We start from the raw sequence: 19849 nt of genomic DNA, 5'->3' as shown, positions 1-19849 counted from the left end.
GAAAAGGGGTGTTACTTTTTAAAGCTTATTGTAAAAAAGATGTTATGAAATACCTGCAAGGCAGCACTGCTCATTAAGCATTGGCAACCTTGCTTTACCTCTGTGGACTGGTCCCTTCTGAGCTCCAGCATCATAGGTGCACAGGCCAGGAATCCTGTGGGTCGATTGTGTAGCAGGCAGCCTGGGTGGTGAATAAGGCTGCTGTTTCAGAAAGCTAACTTGAGAGTCCCCTAAGACCAAATTCAGTCTGTGTTGTCAGGTGATGGGTGACACTGCTATAATGCAGAGCTGGTGAACCTTGTGCTCTCAATCTAGCAATTCCTTCTATGGAGCGCAGTGCTGTTGCTGGTACATGTCGTGTGCTCTCCTTGACCTGGGCCATCAAAGGTGAATCCAGGGCACTGCCTTCAACAGCTTGTGATTTTGCTTGATTTCAGTAATTGTTAGCAGAGCTGTCACTTCCACTGAAGTGGATTTTACTTGAATGAAAGAGGTGCAGCAGCACTGGTCATTTGTGCTTTGCTGGAGGTTTTACCCCATTAGGCTACAGAGCTGCAGTGAGTGCAGCTGAACAATGTGACTGTCATGGAGGCAACTCCCCAGAACTGGGACGTCTGTATAATACAGCAGTTCCTGGGCTGGTTGTATCCAGCCTGGTTTGGCTGACTCCCTTACAACCTGGTAAGCTGGCTAACGGGTGTCTCTGAATGGTGGGCAGAGTAACAGCTACATGGACGGAGTATAAAGCTGTTCGAGGTCACCAGCATTCTTTTATCTGGTTTGCTGGCTCTGTAGCTGCTGTTGTTAGATACAGGAATAAAATGCTTCTTTGTCAGGGGATGTTTCACATATTGAACAACACCTAGTTTGGGTGTGTTAATTTTTTTTTTTTTTTAACGTATTTCTGAAGGGGTTCCTGGCAGGTAGGTATGAGCCACCAGCCTGAGCCATTCTTCAGTTCTTTTGTACCGATGCTTTTGAGTCTATGCCTGTTTTAGTATATTTCCTAGGGAAGTGGTCAAGAGAGGATTATTCACACCTTGGATAAAATTTACTATTTTATTAGCAGTAGCTTCAGTATCTCCAATTTTCAGCATTTGATGAAGATGCAGAGTTTGCTTCTTTTATTTTATTTTATTTTTCTAGAAAGCCTTTGCTTGTGTTTCCATGTGTGGATCTTGTTTCCATGGCATCAATCTTCAAGCTTGAGAAGCATAGGTGGGAGCATTAGCCAGTGAATAGGTGTTAGGAACCTATTCTGTTGTGCTGTGCTGTTCTGCTGTGCTCCTCTGTAGGGCTCTGGCTTGTGGCAAGGATAATGATGTGGCATATGATGATTATTTATGCATTTTAACAGTCAGAGCTTAAAGCTTTGCCTCTCTGCAGTGTTGTGGAATAGAAGACTTGATGCAGTCCTGGTAGTGCTCTTGCAAAGGCATTGCTTTTCCTGCTGCTTTGTCTTGATTTTTCTCAAGATGAGGCCATGCTGGAGTGTGCTGTGACTTGAATTATTTTTCTTGCCTTGTTTTCCCAAGTGCTTTCATGTCTTGGCTAAGCAGCTCTATCCTAAAGAGTCTGCTTTGTCTTCTTTGCCGTTGTTGCTTTGGGATGGTACTGATCAAATGTTTTCATCTCAGAGTTGTGGTATGGGTACATCATGAGCAGCAATGGTTGCAGTGTTTATCTGTAACAGAATTGATCAAGCTAGTCTGTGTGTCAGTCTTGGGTATTTTGTTTTCTAGTAAATGCTCAACCACAGTGAGCTGAGTACAAGGACTGTTGCTAGGTTCTATGGTTTTATGTTACACAGACATTGAGTTGATCGTAGCTGTTTCTCTGGCCATAAAAACTATAAAGTTATACACTCACAAAACTACATAAAATTTTGATGGTATAGACTTTTTTTTTAATATAATTGAGCATATGCTTTATATTTTATCATTGCAAATGTGCTTTTAAGAAGTAGAAGAATGTGCTTATTAATTTTCTCCAGTATATGTAATGGGTAATCAGGTGCAAGATAGTGAACCAGATACCGGATCTGAGGGGATTGCTTGTTTTAATTTAAAACTTGAGGGCACTCAGCAGAATAACTTTGTGTTAGATGTCTGTGTTATGTCAGTTATGCCAGCAGTGACATTGCAAAAGAATTCAGTTGTAGAGACAAGTCCTTGCAGTAGGTTCTTGTTACCTACTGCATGTTGCCATCGTTTGTGAAGAGCTTAGGAAGGCTTTGTGAATGCTGCTGTGTGATATATGCTAAAGTAACTTTGATATTTTTTCCCCTGCAGCTTATGAAAATGAAACCAGCTTGCTGCTAATAGAAGAGCTGAGTTCTATGGTATTTTGCTCCATTCTAGATGAATGACCATAGGGATCATATCGTTTCAGGTTTATCACGCTGAGTCTGTATGCTTGTGCAGTTCTTCAGGGATCATCTGGAAAAACAGCATAGATAAGAGAAGTTGAGATCTTCATCACCCTTTCAGTTCCCAGCTGTCTCTGCGTGGCTCTGATGTTGCAAAGGCTTAATCTGTGTTTGCTCTGTGCCTATAAATAGTCTTGTTGGATCCAGTGGATGTTGTCAAGGGTGTGACGTTTTTTGCGGAACTGTGCCCAGTCTTGCTCCTAAGGATTGAAATGTCAGTGGTGACTGCATTTTGAAAAGAAAATGCCTTTTTATTAACAAAACAAAGATACCTCCCTCCCCCATGAAGCCCCTTAGTAAGACTGCAAATGAAATTTCATTTAAAAGTGAGAGCTCTTCAACCTTGATTCTGCATCCTACAAATTGTAGTTGTTTGTTTCAGGTTAATTTTTAATTTCCTGACATAATTGTGGTTGTCTTCCTACTGTTAAGCAGGTTCTCTTTAATTCATTCATATTTCCTTTTCAGATCGCATGTGGCTCAGAGCATAATCTGGCAGTAGTTGGTAAGTAGCTTAATTTTATATCAACTCCTCACCTTTTTTCATGTTTAAGTAGTGCAAGATGAAAGGAAAATATGCACATCAAACATACCGAGTGATTAAGGGCATTGTGTGCAGCAGAAAAGAGGAAAGTAACATATAAATGTGGAGGAAAGAAGAGAAACCAGTATCGTAAGTGGATATGATGAAAAGTGCCCTTATTGACCAGTCCCTGTAAGAAGAGAAGGGTCCATACATCAAACGGCAAAATACAGTCGCAAAATGCTGCAGTATGTTTTAGAATGGAGCCATTGCAACAATTCAAGCTGCAGACTTAGAGTGGCATCAAGCTGGTAAAAAGTATCTTTGTTTAACATGAAAATTGTCAGTGAAATAAATCCTGGGTCTTCTGCTGTTCAAAGCTTGGAAAATCTTCAAAACGTCAGTCACTGGTAGTCGGGTTCTTTAGTGGGTCGCAGTATAATGCAGCTGTTGTAATAATTATGAAAGTACTAGGAAGCTCATGTCAGTGGAAAAATTGAACTTTGTGTGCCAATTCCAGGAACAATCAGATTGTTGCTTTCATGTGATGAGTTGATAATTGAAGTTTGATACATTTAAGTAAGTGTATTATAAATGCATGTTTAAGAACATTTTAAAATGTAGATTTTTCAGGTGCTTTATAAAGGAAGTCAGAATAATTATCCTCATTAATAGACAGGGTGAGAGAGATGAAGAAAGGAATTCTGTACTCATCAGAACTGGAAATGAAACGGTCTTCTAAGTTTCAGTATAGCACTCCATCCACACAGACATTTTTGATTGCTGCGGCTGATGTGTTGAGATGTTAAGTAAAGAATTTTCTTTATTTTCTTAAGTGTAGTATGACAGGTGTGGAAAAAACCAGCTATTTGGTATCCAACCTGCATTCCGTGTCCTAATTTTTATGGTATTTATTTAAACTTGTTGTCTTGATGAGTTTCAGTAAGAAACCACAGAAGTAGTGTTCTGTCTATGTAGTAAATTTTCATATATACTGTAGTATATTTTCCAATTATCCTTCTGTAGTTAAAACCTGCAGAGAACTTGTGAAGCTCTACTTAGTTTATACCTGGTTTTAAGAAAAGATTTTTCCTTTAGCTTCTCCCTACTCACTCAGTGTCACATGCCTGTATTAATTGTCAGCCTGGTGCTTCTGAACGTCAGCTGAAGAGCAATCTTGTTTCTTGCTGAATTGATGGACTGAAAGTGTACCGCTAGCAGATTCCTCCAGTGTACATGAAGGCAAAACATTGAGTTTGAACAACCTTCTCTCTCTTTATGTCCTTTTAACCTTTCTGCCTCCTAGGCAGAAAACTCTGAAAAAAAAATGGGTAGGGGAAGGAAATTCTAGAAGTTACAATAAACTAAGAGCTTAGCATATGTAAAGAACATCATATGCCTAAGCTGTGTGCTACACTTACTGACTTCAATGCGAAAATTACCAATGCTGGAAGCCAGTCAGTTTTATTTTAAGGGACAACAAGGACGTGATGTTACTATTTTTTTTGAACTAAGCAACTATGATACATTTCAGTCCAGAAATTAATTTTTACATGTGCTTTTAAGAGGTTGACTTTTTAGAATATTCTGTGGCAGGATTTCTCTCATCACTTGTCATTCTTAGTTCAAAGCTGTCAACTGTTATATTCCTTAAAGATATCACACAGACTTCCATAAATATGTATACTTGATTGTACAATTTTCTAATAACTTATCATTCACACAGAGTTTATTTAGGACAACTATCTCATCAGTTTCATATTTAATTAGTAAATGCTTGAATGATAGTCTTTAAGACTGAAATAAGTCAAATTCAATATGCAAGGTAAAAAAGCTTTTAGCAGCATAATGTTCATGTCACTATTTCTGATTGTATATACAAATATATTTGTACTTTTTTTGCTGCATCTTTTAAATAGAAACATTTTTTGAGAGAGAGATATTGGATAGATTTATGACTCATTTCACAAATGCTGAAGTTTTGTTCCAGTCATCTTGCTGATACAAACTGATTTGTAGGGCTAGCAAGCAGTTAGTTTTTTTCATGTTACTTTATATAGTCTGCATCCATTTGTATTTTTTTAATTACTTGAATTCTCTTTTCTTGCCTTCTGCTTAAGTCAGTGCAAAGTTTGGCTATTTCTTCATTGTGATGGCACTGACTCCTTTTTTTTGGAGGGTAAATCGGAAGAAGTTCAGTTTTCATTTGGTTATGTGGTGAATTTGATATAAAGGAAAAGGAGTTGAGGGATGTCTCCAAACATATCTGTTTCTAAACTTGATGAGTTAAACATAATAATTAGTACATGAAACAGTGTAAACATCTTCACTTCTAGCTCTTGGTGAAAACACATTTTTGTTTTGGTTTGGGGTTGTCCTGTTGGTCTAATTCTAAAATTTGCAAGTATTGTAATACTTCTTGTGTTTGTATCACTTCTCACTTGAAAATGAAATCCCTGCCTAATAAGAATAAACCTCACACTTTTCATCTCAATCAAGGATTAATTATCATGGGAGCCAGCATATTTTTGACTAAAAAATGAATAGTTATTTAATAAATGTTGTATAACATCTCATATCTGAAAAATATCTTCCAACACTGTAACCTTGTATGAACTTACTGGGCAAAACAAAGACTGGCTTTTCAGCCTGAGTGTATGATAGCTGCACTGTGGAGCTCTGAACTTCATGATATTAAGACAGAATCTTTGAATGACTGAAATGCATAAGGGAACTAAATCATTGTGATGAAGTTGAGCTTTTCCAGGTTTGGGAGTCTGTAGTCTTTGCAACACTGAAAAAATAAGGAGATTTGATTCTTACCCTGAAAAGCATGTGACTAAAAATGGCATTTATGGGGAAGACTCTTACTGCTCACCACTAAGACTTTGATCCTCCTTTTTTAAAAAAGAGAATAAATATCTTTTAAGAGAACGCTTAGCATGCCGTATGTAGCTCATGCAATGCTGCAACTTAAATAAGGAACATTAACTATGCAGAAATAGAGTAGATATAAAATGTATGCCTGTCTTGACTGTAACCACAAGGCACAGGACAGAATGCCTTGAAGGGCCTCCGCATGCAAATGTCTTATTTTAATGAAGTACAGAAATTTTATTCAAGCCTTCTTGAAGTAGTAGAAAACAAAAAAAAAAAGAAAGAAATAATTTGAATCATTGTCAAAACCTTGGTAAAGCGTAATGTCCCTCTTTGATCTTGCTTTTAAGTCATTTTCTCAATCTGAATGAACCAATAAAAATCTAAGAGAAAGATACTGGAGAAAGTATGGGGAGAAATGCTTGTTTTAAAAGCAGCTCTAAAACCTGATTAGCTTCAGTTAAGTGTAGCTTTAAAGCAGCCTTCAAAGTGGTATTTGAGTCCCCTTGACTGTACATTTATAAAAACTTACTTCTTACCTGGTCTGTACATGCCTACAGTAGTGCAGTGGCTGATACCAAATCTAGCTAGTGATTTTTCTGCTAATACAATGGGTAACTTGGACACTTTAAATATTTGTGTGCATTTGGAAGAGAAAGACATGGACCTTTCAAGTAAACAGTTTTTCAGGTATGGTGTCTTAAAGGGGAAAAGTGTTTAGACACACAGCTACTTCAAATGGTGCAAATGGCATTTCCTTACACTTTCATAATCAGCATGGTGAATTCTGACTTGTGGTCAGGACTATGTTATTGTGTTCCATGGAGGATTTAAAGCTAGTCCACAAATCCCTGCTGTGTAGTCACACACGCTGCAGAAGCAGTTATTGCAGGTGACAATGGTACAGCAGTATTCACAAGAAGAATCTGGGCTTTGTGATTACTGTTGTTGTGCAGTTACTCCCTTGATACTTGTCTCTGTCTCCTTTAGACTTTTTTCTTTTCAGGTTAGCTACTTAGCACTGCTTTTTCCCCATGAGTAATGGTAGTGGAGGGGCACTACGTGACTAATTTTATAACAACAAAAAAAACCAAACAACCCACAATGCTGAAGTTGGCTGTGCGACCATAAGCATGTTTTGCACATGGAAGCAGAAATGACGTGAGGAGACAAGCCCCTGTCTGATCACACTGATCCCCATTTCAGTGTGTTCAATACGACAGTGTTCTAATATAACATTTTAAAAATCACTTCTCAACTTTCTGCTAAGTAATAGGCCCATCCAGAACAGGGTTAGTTTTGTCTTCCGCTGCCTTTTATGTTTGTCTCATTTTAGAACATGTGATCTCTTTCATGCTTCTGTCTTCTCTGTGGCTTATGTGCAACCACTGCTGTAAATATCATGACATGGGCAGTCACATCTCTCTGAAGCTGCAGTTCATCCAGTTGGAGAGTAAACAGTAATACTAAATTTAATGGTAGAGTAGTCTTTGTACAAGACATCAGGATAAAATATTCCTCCACTGAAATGGCAGGTCCTACTTCAAGTGCTCTGAACTGAAGTGTGCAGTAGCATTAGAGGGACAGTAAAAGAATTATTTTTCCATGATCTGTTAAAATTTGCTCTTTATGTTCTTATGCTGGAACAACATAGCAGTTATGAGCTGGAAAATAAATGTGATTAAAATGATCCCAAACTTAGGAAGTTGATGATACAGATCCTAAAATAATGGTGATGTTTTTGCCATCCCAGACACTTTGGTTCCACATTTTTTAATAAAGGTTCTTAGATGGGAGCCACTACCTCTTAATGAACAAGGTCATGTTCTTTTAGTGAAGTCCCGTGATTGCAACTAGCTTATTATATAAAACATCATTGAGGAAGTACTGTAACAGGTTATGAAAGGCATATTCCTACGGCAGAGTGAGCACCGATGGCAAGAGGAGACTGTGCAGGCTGATGGATGGAGCTCTGTGTTATGCTGACAGTATTATTTAGATGTTCACAGCAGCCCTACGAAGGGGCGGATGTAGTCATGTGTCTGACATTCAGTGCTGGGGGACTCAGCAGTCTGTCATAAAGAGAAAAATCATAAATTTTCTCTCTGCCTTTTGATATTGCTGTAGTATTTGGAGGAGTCTTCAGCATGTGCAGTGGAGGGCACTGGTGTTCAGCAAGGGGCCTCAGTCTACTGCTCTGCTGCTTTATTTATTATGCATGAAAACTCCCAGTGCAGCCAGGGTCTCCATTGTAAAGGTTTCCTGGCAGACCAGCATGGAGTCATGTTGCAGCATGCTGGCTCTTTGCATTGCAGCACTGATCACATTTTCTGCTTATTAAAGGGCACCTGGCAGGACTTCGAGTAACCATCACTGTTGTCATTTTCATGGGGGTTATGTGTCAGCATTTTAAATTTGTTCCCTGGCACAGCCATTTTGTATGTCATGTAGCTCTTAGTGTGGCTTTGACTGTTAAAACAGCTCTTTAAAATATAAATCACTTCAGTTGTATTTGTTGTAAAGAAAAAAAAAAGGCAGCCGTGCTCCTATCATTAAGTGAGCACCTGTCTTAGGGCTTTCTACAGAGCTAGGTACAGATCTGATGTCAAGCTTTCTTATCATGTTTAGGTACAATGAGACCTAACAGTGCTGTTCACTTGTCTTTTTGCTTTGTTTTTTTTTTTTTCTGTAGAGTGTTTCATCCTTCAGGCAAACTAATTGTTCCTCTGGTAAGACAGAAGCTGAAAGTGAATTTGAAATGTCTGATTTTTTTGTAATTTTCAGCAGATTACCCTCACAAAATTGGAAACTCTGATCTCTTTGAGATTCTATTCCAAGGGCTAATGGAAAGCCAAGCTGCCAACTATTTTATGAATTTGTGGGTGTAAGGTGATGAGAAATGAGGAAATGTTAATTTCAACATTTGGAAAAGGCTTCTAATGGGGCTAAAAAAAGTTTTGTCACAACCAAGTTGTGTAAAGTCAGTGGTCACTGGTTATAGGAAAGGGTGAATATTTTCCTGTGAAAAGCTAGTTAGATCCACAATAAAAATAGGATCACATTGACTCCCCTAGAAAGAAATTCCAGAGTTTAGGATAAGGTCTTGCTGTACTGCATCTTCTATGACTGAAATGAAGTCTATATTTTGCAGCTACCTCCCCTTCCAGGCTTTATCACTGTTTTGGGTGATTTGACTCTGCAGAATGCTTCATTCATCTTCCTGTTTTCTCTGTGTGGCTTGTCAATTTAGACTGTGAAATCTTTGGAATAAAATCTGCCTCTTAGTGTATTTTAGCACTGCCTACCGTAATGGGACCTTATTATTATTACTTTTTCTTTTTTTGGTGCTGCATTACAAGTAACAGGAGTTGCAGTCATTTTCCTTCCCCTCGGAGAGGCAATTTTAAGATCTAATTAATCTTGGGGGATGTGTGTCTATCTTAATTTATATCATTTAGCATATAAACAGGTAATAATGTAGTGCTTGTCATTTTGTTTACAGTGTGGTTTCCTGTCGTTACCAGATAGAGAGCTGCTTGGGCTCTGAACATAAAAGCTGTTATTTTTCTGTAGAAAAAGCTCACAATTCTTGTAAAATTTTTAATTGAACTTTACATATCACTGTGGTGTCAGCTTATGGTTTGTCTGGAGTTGAGCTCTTGTGCACTAACTGTCATTGTGTTTCCTGTGAGACACCGTATCACATCTACAGGCATAATTCTGCTGCGTCAAAAACCCTACAACAGATGGGTAAGAGGCAAGCATGCGGTATTAACCTTTGGTGACAGCTAAAACTATCTAGCTGGAACTATGAGTGGCAGTTAGAGAAGATAATTGTCATAGGAAGCTAACAACCAACCAGAAAATGCTACCAAGCAAGAATTTCACTTGAAGCAGAATGAGTAGAGAGCTCTTGCTTGCAGATATGGGTGAAATGGAAAAGTCCTTCCACCTATTTTTGGAGGATTGGGGAGGATGGGAAGACTTGGGAGTAGGAGCTGCAGTACAGATGCATGCAGTCCTTGGTCAGAGGGTTCACTGGATGGATACTAAGTATTTAGAAAACAAATTAGGTTTTATTATATTTGTTTACTCGGAGGCTATAAGTGAAGCAATTACTTTAAAGTGGGAGAAAAATATATCCAACGTATCTGAGGCATATTTATCTTAATTTGCAAGGGAGCAAACAGGAGTAACAACAATAGTCACCCTTGCTCACCAAAGAGAGATTAAGCATTTGTTGGCTATAAAATAAGAGAAACGACAAATGTCCGTGGCTTCAGGGAGTCATTTAGAGCGCATAGGAGAGGTGCTCACTGGAGGAAAAGCACAAGGCTAGCAAAGCAGCTGAAAGCACTTGGAAGAGCAACAAATTAAGGCTTCAGTACTGCCCTACTGACCAATGCCCAAGTAAGCTGTGCTGATAATTGTGGGCTCTGTACGCATAACAACCTCAACACTTAAACTTTTAAGAGTATCACTGAGTAGAAATTTTGCGGCTTAAGGGCTGGCAGGAGGGAAAGGTGGTTTATATTTAGAAAGCTGGTGGGAGGAGTGCCCTTACCCTGCTGTGGGATTTGTGGCTCTCCAGGGGTGAACATCTTGGGTTGACACCCGTATGTTTGTGTGTACTCACCATCCACCTCCTTTATGGCACATTAAGAAACTTTTCTGTCAGCGCACAAATGCATGTGTTAATTACACACAGTAAGTGAATAATCTCTGAAGCTTTTTTTGTCTGATATTTTGTGTGTGTCTCTCTCTTACCCTCTAATGGAAGAATTACCTTGAGAAAATAATATATGACGAATTGATTCTGGCTCAAACATTTCTTGTATATATTATAGCAGTGGTTTGCTAAATTAAATGTTTTCTAGGAAGGCCAGCGTGTGATGCCAGGAATTCATAGAATCATGGAATGGTTCAGGTTGGAAAGGACCTTAAGACCAACTAGTTCCATCACCCTGCCATGGGCAGGGATGCCTCACACCAAACCAAGTCGCCCAAGGCTCTGTCCAGCCTGGCCTTGAACATGCTTAGCCCTCTTCTCTCTCCTTTGTGCAAATTTAGCAAGTAGCGTCTTACACCATCTGAAATATTGTAGGTAGCTTTCTGCTTAATAAAAACATTTGAATCAGGGATTTTTTGTTTAAGCTTTTGAGATTGGCTTGACCCTGAATTTTTCACAAATACACATTTCAAAGTCATCTTTGCTGCCCAGTTTTTTAATTTGGTAGTGCATTTTGGTCACATTCTTCAACTGCTCTCTTTTACTTATGAAGGTCAGAAAAATCTCTTAGAAGCTGAAGCTGAAGTCAGAGATGCTGGCAGTGACATAGGTCTGAGAGGTGACGCTCTAAGGATATATGTGAAATGTTGCAAAGCTAGTGATGAAACAGGGACATTTCTGGGACAATACATGTATCCCTCTCATGGCTGTAATTGTGCAGGACTAAGGTATGCACCAAAGCAAAAAGTTTGTACACGAGTGTGGATAGGGAATTATTCCTCTAGCGTCCCATAAGGGCAGATCCTCTTTTTCCGCTTCAGGAATTAGGATTTTGAACTTAAAGGTAATGGAGAAAATGTGCTGGTATTAGCTGGCAGGCAATATTGTTTTACTTACTGCTAATAAAGAAGCCATTCAGGCTTGCAAGACTGGAGCAAGCTTTCAAGGTAAAAATGAAGTCTTTTATTAAAACCCATTGGCTTTAGAGAGGTGAGTCTTAAAAAAAATTAGGGCAAAAAAAGTCAAACCAGGGCTGAAAAGAAAAGTTGGTATATTTGTAACAATCAACCTTTACCCCTCCTTACTTTTTGAACTTATTTCACTCAAATGCTTCTTTATGGAAGGGAGGTAACAAAGTAATTAAAAATAAAAAGTGCTTTGAAGGCTCGTTTCACCTTTGTGCTATTTCCTGTGCTTCTTGCAGAGTCTCTGAGAAGCAACTGGGCTAAACTGGGACTTTTATTATTTCTGAGAAATGGCTTCCCATAATTTTATTTTTAAATTGCTGGGCTTATTTCAACAGTGAGAAAGTGAAAAGGACTGACAGCTGTACTGAGCAGGGCTTTAAGAGACATTTAACACAGCGCATTTAACATTTTTTGCAGAGCAGCGAGAAGAGTTGATATATTCACGCTAATCAAGTAAATCAAACAAGAATCAGGTCAAGCATGTTTTAGTTGTTTATGGCACAGTTTCAAACATAACTCTAGTTAGCAGCAAGCTGAATGAAGTGAGAGACAACTGCTACATATAAAGGTCTTGGTGCCCATCAGTCTTTGAGGAGTAGAATGCCTGTGTTGCCTATGTATTTGATCATGATAGCTGTAAACTTGCTAAAGATGGTAGCACATCTATCAGTGTTCTGGAAAACAAAGAAACCCAACTAACAACAGGCACAACACCCCCCTTTTCCAAAACTGTAGTGATTTTAAAAAACAGTATGATGAGTCCTTCCTGATAGATTTTTTCAGATGAAGTAGTGACATTTTCCCTAGCTTAATAAGTGTTCTGGCCTACCTACTCCTCCCCTCTATAAATCTAATGGAAAAATTACCTTGAGAAGATAATACATGACATATTGATTCTGGCTTAAACATCTGTTGTATATATTATGGCAGTGGTTTGCTAAATTAAATGCTTTCTAGGAAGGCCTGCATGTGATGCCAGGAATTCATGTTATAGGCTTAGCTCTCTTCACTCTCCCTTTCTGTAAATTTAGCATCTTATTATGTCCCTGCCTTGTATAGGAACATAGATTACTGTAAAGTGATTATCATGGGGAGCACTAGCCCAAGGCAATAGGTGGAAGAGGTGAAACTGCCAAATGAGCTGATAAAGAGGACATGAAATCTGATGTTTAAGGTTGCCCATATACATCGGTGACATTTGTTTTTGTTATGGGTTGTTCTGTGAGTTTGAGATTACACCCAGGGAGCCTAGCAGCCACATTTGCTCTTTTGTACACCTTCTTTTTAAATACTTTCGGCCAGCTTGTGTGATGCTGTACCACAGTGAAATCCCTGATGCTTATACCAGCTGTGAGAGTGACCTCCAAAGTTCTCTATGGCCCCTCCTTTGGCCTTTCCAGACCTGGGCTCCTCTGAGGAGCTTTGGAAAATGGAGCAGATTCTCAGGATTTCTGATCTTATGTGACCTGCAGAGCTAGTGACTTAAAAATCCGTAAGATGTTCACAAATCTTCTCTTACCTTGTAAAAGACAGTTGGGCTGTTCTGCATCCCCCAAAGTACCACTGCCAATGAGACGTTCTATAATGCAAGACACAATCCTTTTCTGATGAATGAAGGACATGGATGGCTAGAAGATTTCAGTTTCCATTTTTCTCAGTAGGAAAGAATTTCTGTCACTTGCGAACTTTAAATAGAAAGGACTCTGAACTTGATGAGCTTTTTTTTTTTTGAATTGTGAATGATGCTCAGAACAATAATTTAATAAAGCATGGGGAAATTCTTCTGTTAGGATCCATCATTAATCATCTCCCCCTTCTTTAGGCATTTTGCTATTAATTTTTAAAAATATTTAACACCTTGGTGACGAATCTGAGTTGCCAAGAGACTGAATGAGTAAGCAGATGCTTTGCCGTGAATGTCAAAGATACTAAACTGGAGGTTGTCTTCTCTATGCCTTTGATTTTCAGTGACACCAACATCTTGCTGATTTGAGACATCTCAGATAATGGGCAAGATGACAAGCCACGCAAATCCATATAATAGTTTAATTATGAGTAGGGAGTTCACTTGGCTTGAAAGGTACGTTTGCTTTGGCTTACAGACTTACTGTTTTTTCCCCTGAACTGTTTCTTCCTGCATGCTTCCTCTTGTGCTATTGTTCGTTGGCTTGTTTAGGTTTTTTTTTCAGTTTTGTACATTGGAAGGTCTTTTAAAATTGAATGAGATGAAAGGTGTATCTCTTAAAGCCCTGCAACATGTTGTACTTCTAAATGAACATGTAGGGAGCTTGGTGTGTGTACTGTGTCAATGGTGAAAGATGTGTGTATGCTGAAGGGGTAAGGACTGTTTTGCAGTGTAGCCTTGATAGCGGTTATGTTTGCCAACGTGTATCTTTCATGATACTGATTTAATAAATGCTTACTTGCAACTCCTGTAAAATAAATTGTTCCCTAGTTTTGCTAGGAATAATTCATAATTTGTTACTCTTCCCTGCTGATGTAATATAGTAGATCAAATCTGTGACCTTTACTTCAAGGGGAGTTCTGTAACTGAGCCTTGCAGATGGGATTATTTCAGAAATCGCTGTTGCATATGAATTCATCATGTTAACATGTGCTTCACAACGAACATGAAGGGTGATGTGTTAGCTGTGACAAATTTGAAACGCTAACTGGTTCCTTATCATATGGGCTCAGTGCATGGATAGTTCTGGCCTTTTCCTAGAAGCGGGTGTTTGGTTAGGCAATGAAAGTAAGTGCTTTATGTTACTTTTGTACAGGGGAGGGGAAAAGTCTCAGTAGCCTCTGTGCTCTCCCGTGAGTTCCTGGACAACCCTCTCACCATTTGATTTGTGGTCATTGAACATGACTTTAGGCTGCTCTATTACAGGACTTCTTGGTAGGTAATGAAAGGATTCATACTGGAGGCAACTTCTAGACATGCTTATTTAACCTGAAATCTTCCTTTAGTCTTAGTAGTGCATTTCTGTTCCTCTATTACAGAAAAATGCCAGGCAGGAAGAAGGCAGCTGCAGGTCTCCTTGTGCCGGAATGGAGATGTAATCAGGATTGTTAGTCTATGCTGCCTTTATGGGTGCAGTCATGTTATACCTTAATGCTCATGTGAATTATTTCTGTAGGCCCAAAAGAGAAAAAATGTTGAAAGTACCAGGATTTGATATCTTTGCTGAGACTTCTTACCCTATTTAAATTTTTTTTTTTTTATTTTTTCCATGAGACTTGTTTTGCCACCTACTAATGAAAGGAGGCAGGAATCCAAATGTATTCTGCTTGCATTAAAGCCTTATGTTACCTGCCTTTTACAGCAGAAGCAGCATGATGGTTTGCTGTCACTCGGATTCCTTCGGTCTTGATAGTACAGTGTTGATCGAGTTAACTGCAGGGCAAGATTCTTCCTAGGTAGGTTCTGGACACCCTAAAATAAAAAAGCCTGAATGCTACTTGAATGCTACTGTATAGCCCTTGTAGATTTGTTGATAAAAAAAGCAGCCACTTTCATTTTTTTTTAAACACCATAGTAAAGAAATCTTGTTCTGTTGACAAGTTCAGCATAAGTCTTGTGCAATACTTCTCCCCCTGCTTGGATCCTCCTCCTTCTCCCATCTGCTACCTTCTCACTCTAAGGAAAGGGAACTCCATTCTGTCAAAGCACAGTGCCACTGAAAAATGGGGAAAGACTTTTAAGAGCAGCTTTTGGATGGGGCCATTCACTGAAATCAAAACAAATATGATCTCAGCTCATTGTAATTTTGCCCTGCATACCTAGCAAAAGGCTAAGGCTAGCATGTAGAAAGATGCAGTCCCTCCAGTGGAGTATATGCAGTTCAAAAAGGCAGAATCACTTACTAACGCCCATGATTGGTGCTCCATGGCAACATGTTCTTGCAAGGAAAATAGCATAAATACCGATTAAGCAAAGAGATTCCCCAGCAAGCAAATTAAATGCCAGAAATTGAACAAGAGTGTGGATATTGTTTTCTTCTCTCTAGGTAATTAGGGTAGCTACCATTAAAGTATCGTAATTGAAATGGATGCTTGATAAGTCTTTTGTCCTGCTTCAAATGCTGTGTACTTCTTTATATTTATAGTTACTAGCTTCCATATGCTTTGTGAAGCTGTTGCTTTCTAACTTTGAGAATTGTTTCCCTCTGCAAAGATCTTTTGCTTGCTTCTGCCTGATGCTGACTTGCAAATTCAGTGCAAGCAGCTAAAGCCTAAGATGATAGGCTTGTATTATTACAGGGACTTTGTGTATTGTTGAAGTCCCTGGGGCTGGAGCTCAAACCTGCTAACTGTCTTGACTAGAGATGAATGTGCTGAATTTCACCTGATCCTTTGGAAGAATATGCCCACAGCTGGCAACCTCTGCCTGTAAGAGTTAAGGGTTAGAGAATTTCAGGACTGTTTATGATAGTTCGGCTTGAGATATCCAAGTATGAAAGTGCAGTCACCTACAAAATAATGATAATAAATGTGCTTATGCTTTCTTTGTGGCAAGAATTTCACTGGAGATACTCAGTTGGCTATATGGGGCAAGAGCAGCAGAAATCAACGAGACTGTCTGCTGGAGATGCTGAGCCTGCAGGCTCCACAGCTGAGAGCACCGAATGAAAAGTGTGGTGGGTCTGAGGGAGGTAAAACCACAAGGCCCTGCTTGAGTCATGAATGCCACACTCCCTGCTGCGGTGGGCACTCCATCTTATCCTCATCACACCTTTGTTGGAGTCCATGTGGCCATGAATTAGATGTTTTTTATTTCCTCTATTAACAGGGTATTCTAGATCCATACTCCTTGGCTGTCTGAAAGCCTGTTTTACTGTTCGCTGTAAACTTTTTGCATGTGTGCTTCTCTCCACAACCCTAAAACCTAAGTAAAAATTCTAACTCAAGATTTTGTGATCTCTTTACAAAACAGTGGGGCAGATGTAGGAGAGATTATATAGGTGAAAACTCTGTAGGTACAACTTGTCTGAAGTCCAGTTTCTCTGCTTTATGCAGTGTGATGACTTGTTTTGTCATGTACTGGATCCGCAGAAAAACCATCCAGGCACAAAGCAAGTATTTTATCCTGTGAAAAGCTGGTTTCCATTCTGCTGTGTAGCACTGTAAAATAGTCTACTAAGCTGCATTAGTGTTGGTTAGAGGAAGAAAACTTGAAGGCTTGGAATCACATTGTAAGCTGTTAAGCATCTGGCCAAGGCAGTTAAATGTTGATGATGCTGCAGTACTGCAAAGCTGTAACTTGAATAAATGCCTTCTGTAGTATAGGATGCCTCCATTTGGTGTTCTGTACATGACATGCAAAAATGAAAGGCATTTCTAGATGCGGAAGTTAAAAAAAAGAAAAAAAAAGGGTTTGTTCCCTTATTTTAAGGAAGCAAATGTTTATCAGAAATTGCTTCCACCTATTTAAATTCCCCCCCTCAGCTTGGGGTAGATCTAATAGAGTTTCTCCCTAAATATAGAGAAACTCTGCTGAAAGAAATTGCTGACAAAACAGTGCAAAACCATGTGATACATTAGTATACAGTGGGAAAGTGAAGTTTGGATTGCATGGTGCAATGATCTGACTGTCTTTGTATTTTATTTATTTGTTTTTTTAAAGCTGTTACATTGCCCAGAAGAGCTGGAGTTAAGCTATTAGGCTGTTCCTAGCAAGAGCAATAGCCAAAAAGCTCCCATAGAACTGTGCCAAATAAGTCTTTCTGGAAATGAAATTCACTCACTTCTAACCTAGTCAAGCTGCCATCAACGGTTTATAACTAAGTGTAACTTTAAGGCTTGATCTCTTTCATAACTAGTGAACCTGTGTCTGGCAGCTTTAAAATATGAATGGTGTGAATTAGCTGTCTTACTGCTCTGGAACATTTCTGGTGTACACTTTCATGGTAAATGAGATGCATGATACTTGCATGGAATCTGAGTGATTTCACCCAAGGTTTTTAGAGTAATTTTAAAGTTGTTGGTTTTTTTTTTTTTTTATTTGTTACCTTTTTTTTTTTTGTACACACATATTAAAAATAATTAAAAAAATATCCCATTGGTTTCAGGTTGCCTAAAGAAGCTGTGGCTACCTCATCCCTGGCAGTGTTCAAAGCCAGGTTGGACATGGCTTTGGGCAGCCTAGTCTAGTGGAAAGTGTCCGTGCTCACGGCAGGGGAATTGGAACTAGATGAGCCTTAAGGTCCCTTCCAACCCAATCCATTCTGTTATTCTGTGTCTTTAGGGGCCCAATTTCTTGAGTTCTTAAGGCAGTCTGAATTCCATCACAGTAGATAACAGTCAGGCTCTTTTTGGTGTAATGGATTGATTTGGGTATTCCTTTTCAACTTCTACTGTTTTCATATCCTGGTGATGCAGGATGATTACATGGTAATTGCTGTTCACTTTCTGGCCAGCTTGCAGCTCCTTTTGTTACATGATTGTAAACTATCTATGCTAATTCTAATGTCAGAACCCAGGTAGTCGCTCTATTATTTTAATGCTCAGAGGAAGCAACAGGATCATTTTGTAGTTGTGCATGATGTGTTGACCCAGATTTGCAGACCACTTGCATACATACCTGTATGTGTACAAAGATGTGAAAACAGATGTACAAGAATAACTTGTGGATGTCATCTCTCTTTCATTCATGTTCCAGGGCTATGGTGTAATAACTTAGATTTTTTCTCTTCATGTTACAGTAATCTAGACAATACTTAAAATCATGCTCATTTCCTTTTAAATAGAAACCAAGCAGTGGCTGCTAGTCTAGGATACAGTAGAAAGTATTTTGAAGTATTTCTGGGTCTGTTTGGAGATTCCACCAATTTGTAGCTGTTTTAAGGAGGGGTTAAATAACTTTTAGTTGTCTCACTCCATATTGTTCTTTATCAGAAAGGTCTAAGAGAGTCTCAAAGTAGGATTGGTTCTCAAGGCTTTTCTTAATGTTGGGTTACAAGGGAAGTACTAAATAACTTCAACCTCCTTACACTCTTTAATCCCAGCACTACTTATCCACCCTGCTCACCAAAAAGTCTTGAATGTAGCTGTATTTGCTGATCTTGCAAGTTGTGTCAGTTGTGATTCACTGTTGGAAGAAGTTCAGGTGTGTTATTCTGTCTGTTTTGAAGAGAGTGACAGAGAAGTGACAGGGAAGTTCATACTGGTGTTTTCAAGAAACCGTTCAGTGACAAATGAATTGCAGTAAGATGGATCACTTTCAAGCAGAGTGAGCAGATTTCTCTTCAAGGCACCATGAAACAATCTGAGGTTCTGATTAAGGTGGGTGATTGCCTTTATGAAGGGCATAAGGTGGCCCTTTTAATTATTTTAGTAAGGGTACAGCTGAGCTTTTGATCTGGATGTTAAGCAATTAATTTATCTAACTTTTTTGTGAGGGTAGTAGTAATCAGGCATTCCTTTAAAACTCATTTGATCTCACCCTCATGAATTTGGTGTCTTCTTCTCAGTGTCCTTATTTGTGTTTTCCCAACACTGCTTTAATTTTATATTAACACTGCCTGAATGCCTTCTTAAAGCTGAGCATCTCTTGCTGTTTAGGATCACTTCTGGTTTCTCTTCCAGACTAAGACTGGCTCTTTGCATGAATATTTAGCCATGTTGTTATGTTGATAAAACGAAGTCATCTTAGGGGTAGTCTCAGCTTTCCTGTCATGCATTGGTGTGGCTGTTCTTATGCTAATCAAACTGGAATGTCTTGTGCAAGTCAATGCTCAAAAGAAGAAGGATGGAATCTGTAATAATTCTGAGTAGTGGATGTTTCTTCAGAGAACTGCAATCTGCCGTGCATAAAAGGAGCTGTGGTCTGTCAGTAAATAAAAGGCTTGAGACTCCAGTATGCACAAAGCCTCCATCTTCATCAATGGGTTGGTTCAGAACAACAGTAACAACAGAGAAAGGGGAAACAAGTTTGTAAAAAGCAAAAAAGGTGCTTCACTTTTCTGATCAACCAGTAAGGCATGTGTCTTATGAGAATCATTCTCCCAAATTTGCTCTACCTTCTGTCTTCATCACATGAGGTTGAAATAGGCATCATAATGATGACCAAGAAGAGGGGAATATACTGGTCTTTAGTCTGAAACATGTAAAAATTGTGAGTGAGATAGCTGAAAACATGGGACTTTTTTCTGGGTAGTGAAATACGTAATTTCCAAGGGGCAGATACTTTGTGTATGTTTGCCAGATTCAAGACAAATAGCTGAAGTGACATAGCGAGGCTTCCAGCATGGATTTTATAATCCTGAGAATGAGGAACATTTGCATGAGCACCTAAGCAGTGTATCCAAATCTTGATTATTCTC

General features: G+C 38.9%; 1 protein-coding gene across 5 annotated transcripts in view; it reads left to right on the top strand.

The window, feature by feature from the left end:
- Positions 1–19849, top strand: part of SERGEF (secretion regulating guanine nucleotide exchange factor) — a 162402-nt gene that overhangs the window by 86054 nt on the left and 56499 nt on the right. For 3 of the 5 annotated variants that reach the window (XM_061463017.1, XM_061463019.1, XM_061463016.1), the window contains one exon: positions 2897–2933. The exons of 1 other annotated variant lie outside the window; for it this stretch is intronic. In XM_061463017.1, coding sequence (XP_061319001.1) covers positions 2897–2933 — 37 coding nt within the window. Of the gene's footprint in view, positions 1–2896; positions 2934–19849 lie in introns of those variants that run through there. One more of the 5 variants, XR_009745053.1, reaches the window with a different exon arrangement.

Source organism: Pezoporus flaviventris, unplaced genomic scaffold, assembly GCF_033815535.1.
Source record: "Pezoporus flaviventris isolate CSIRO_AGI_PZ_B2104156 unplaced genomic scaffold, CSIRO_AGI_Pfla_v1 ptg000036l, whole genome shotgun sequence".
NCBI lineage: Eukaryota > Metazoa > Chordata > Aves > Psittaciformes > Psittacidae > Pezoporus > Pezoporus flaviventris.
The sequence above is the reverse complement of the archived record's forward strand: the minus strand, read 5'-3'. Positions and strand labels throughout refer to the sequence as shown.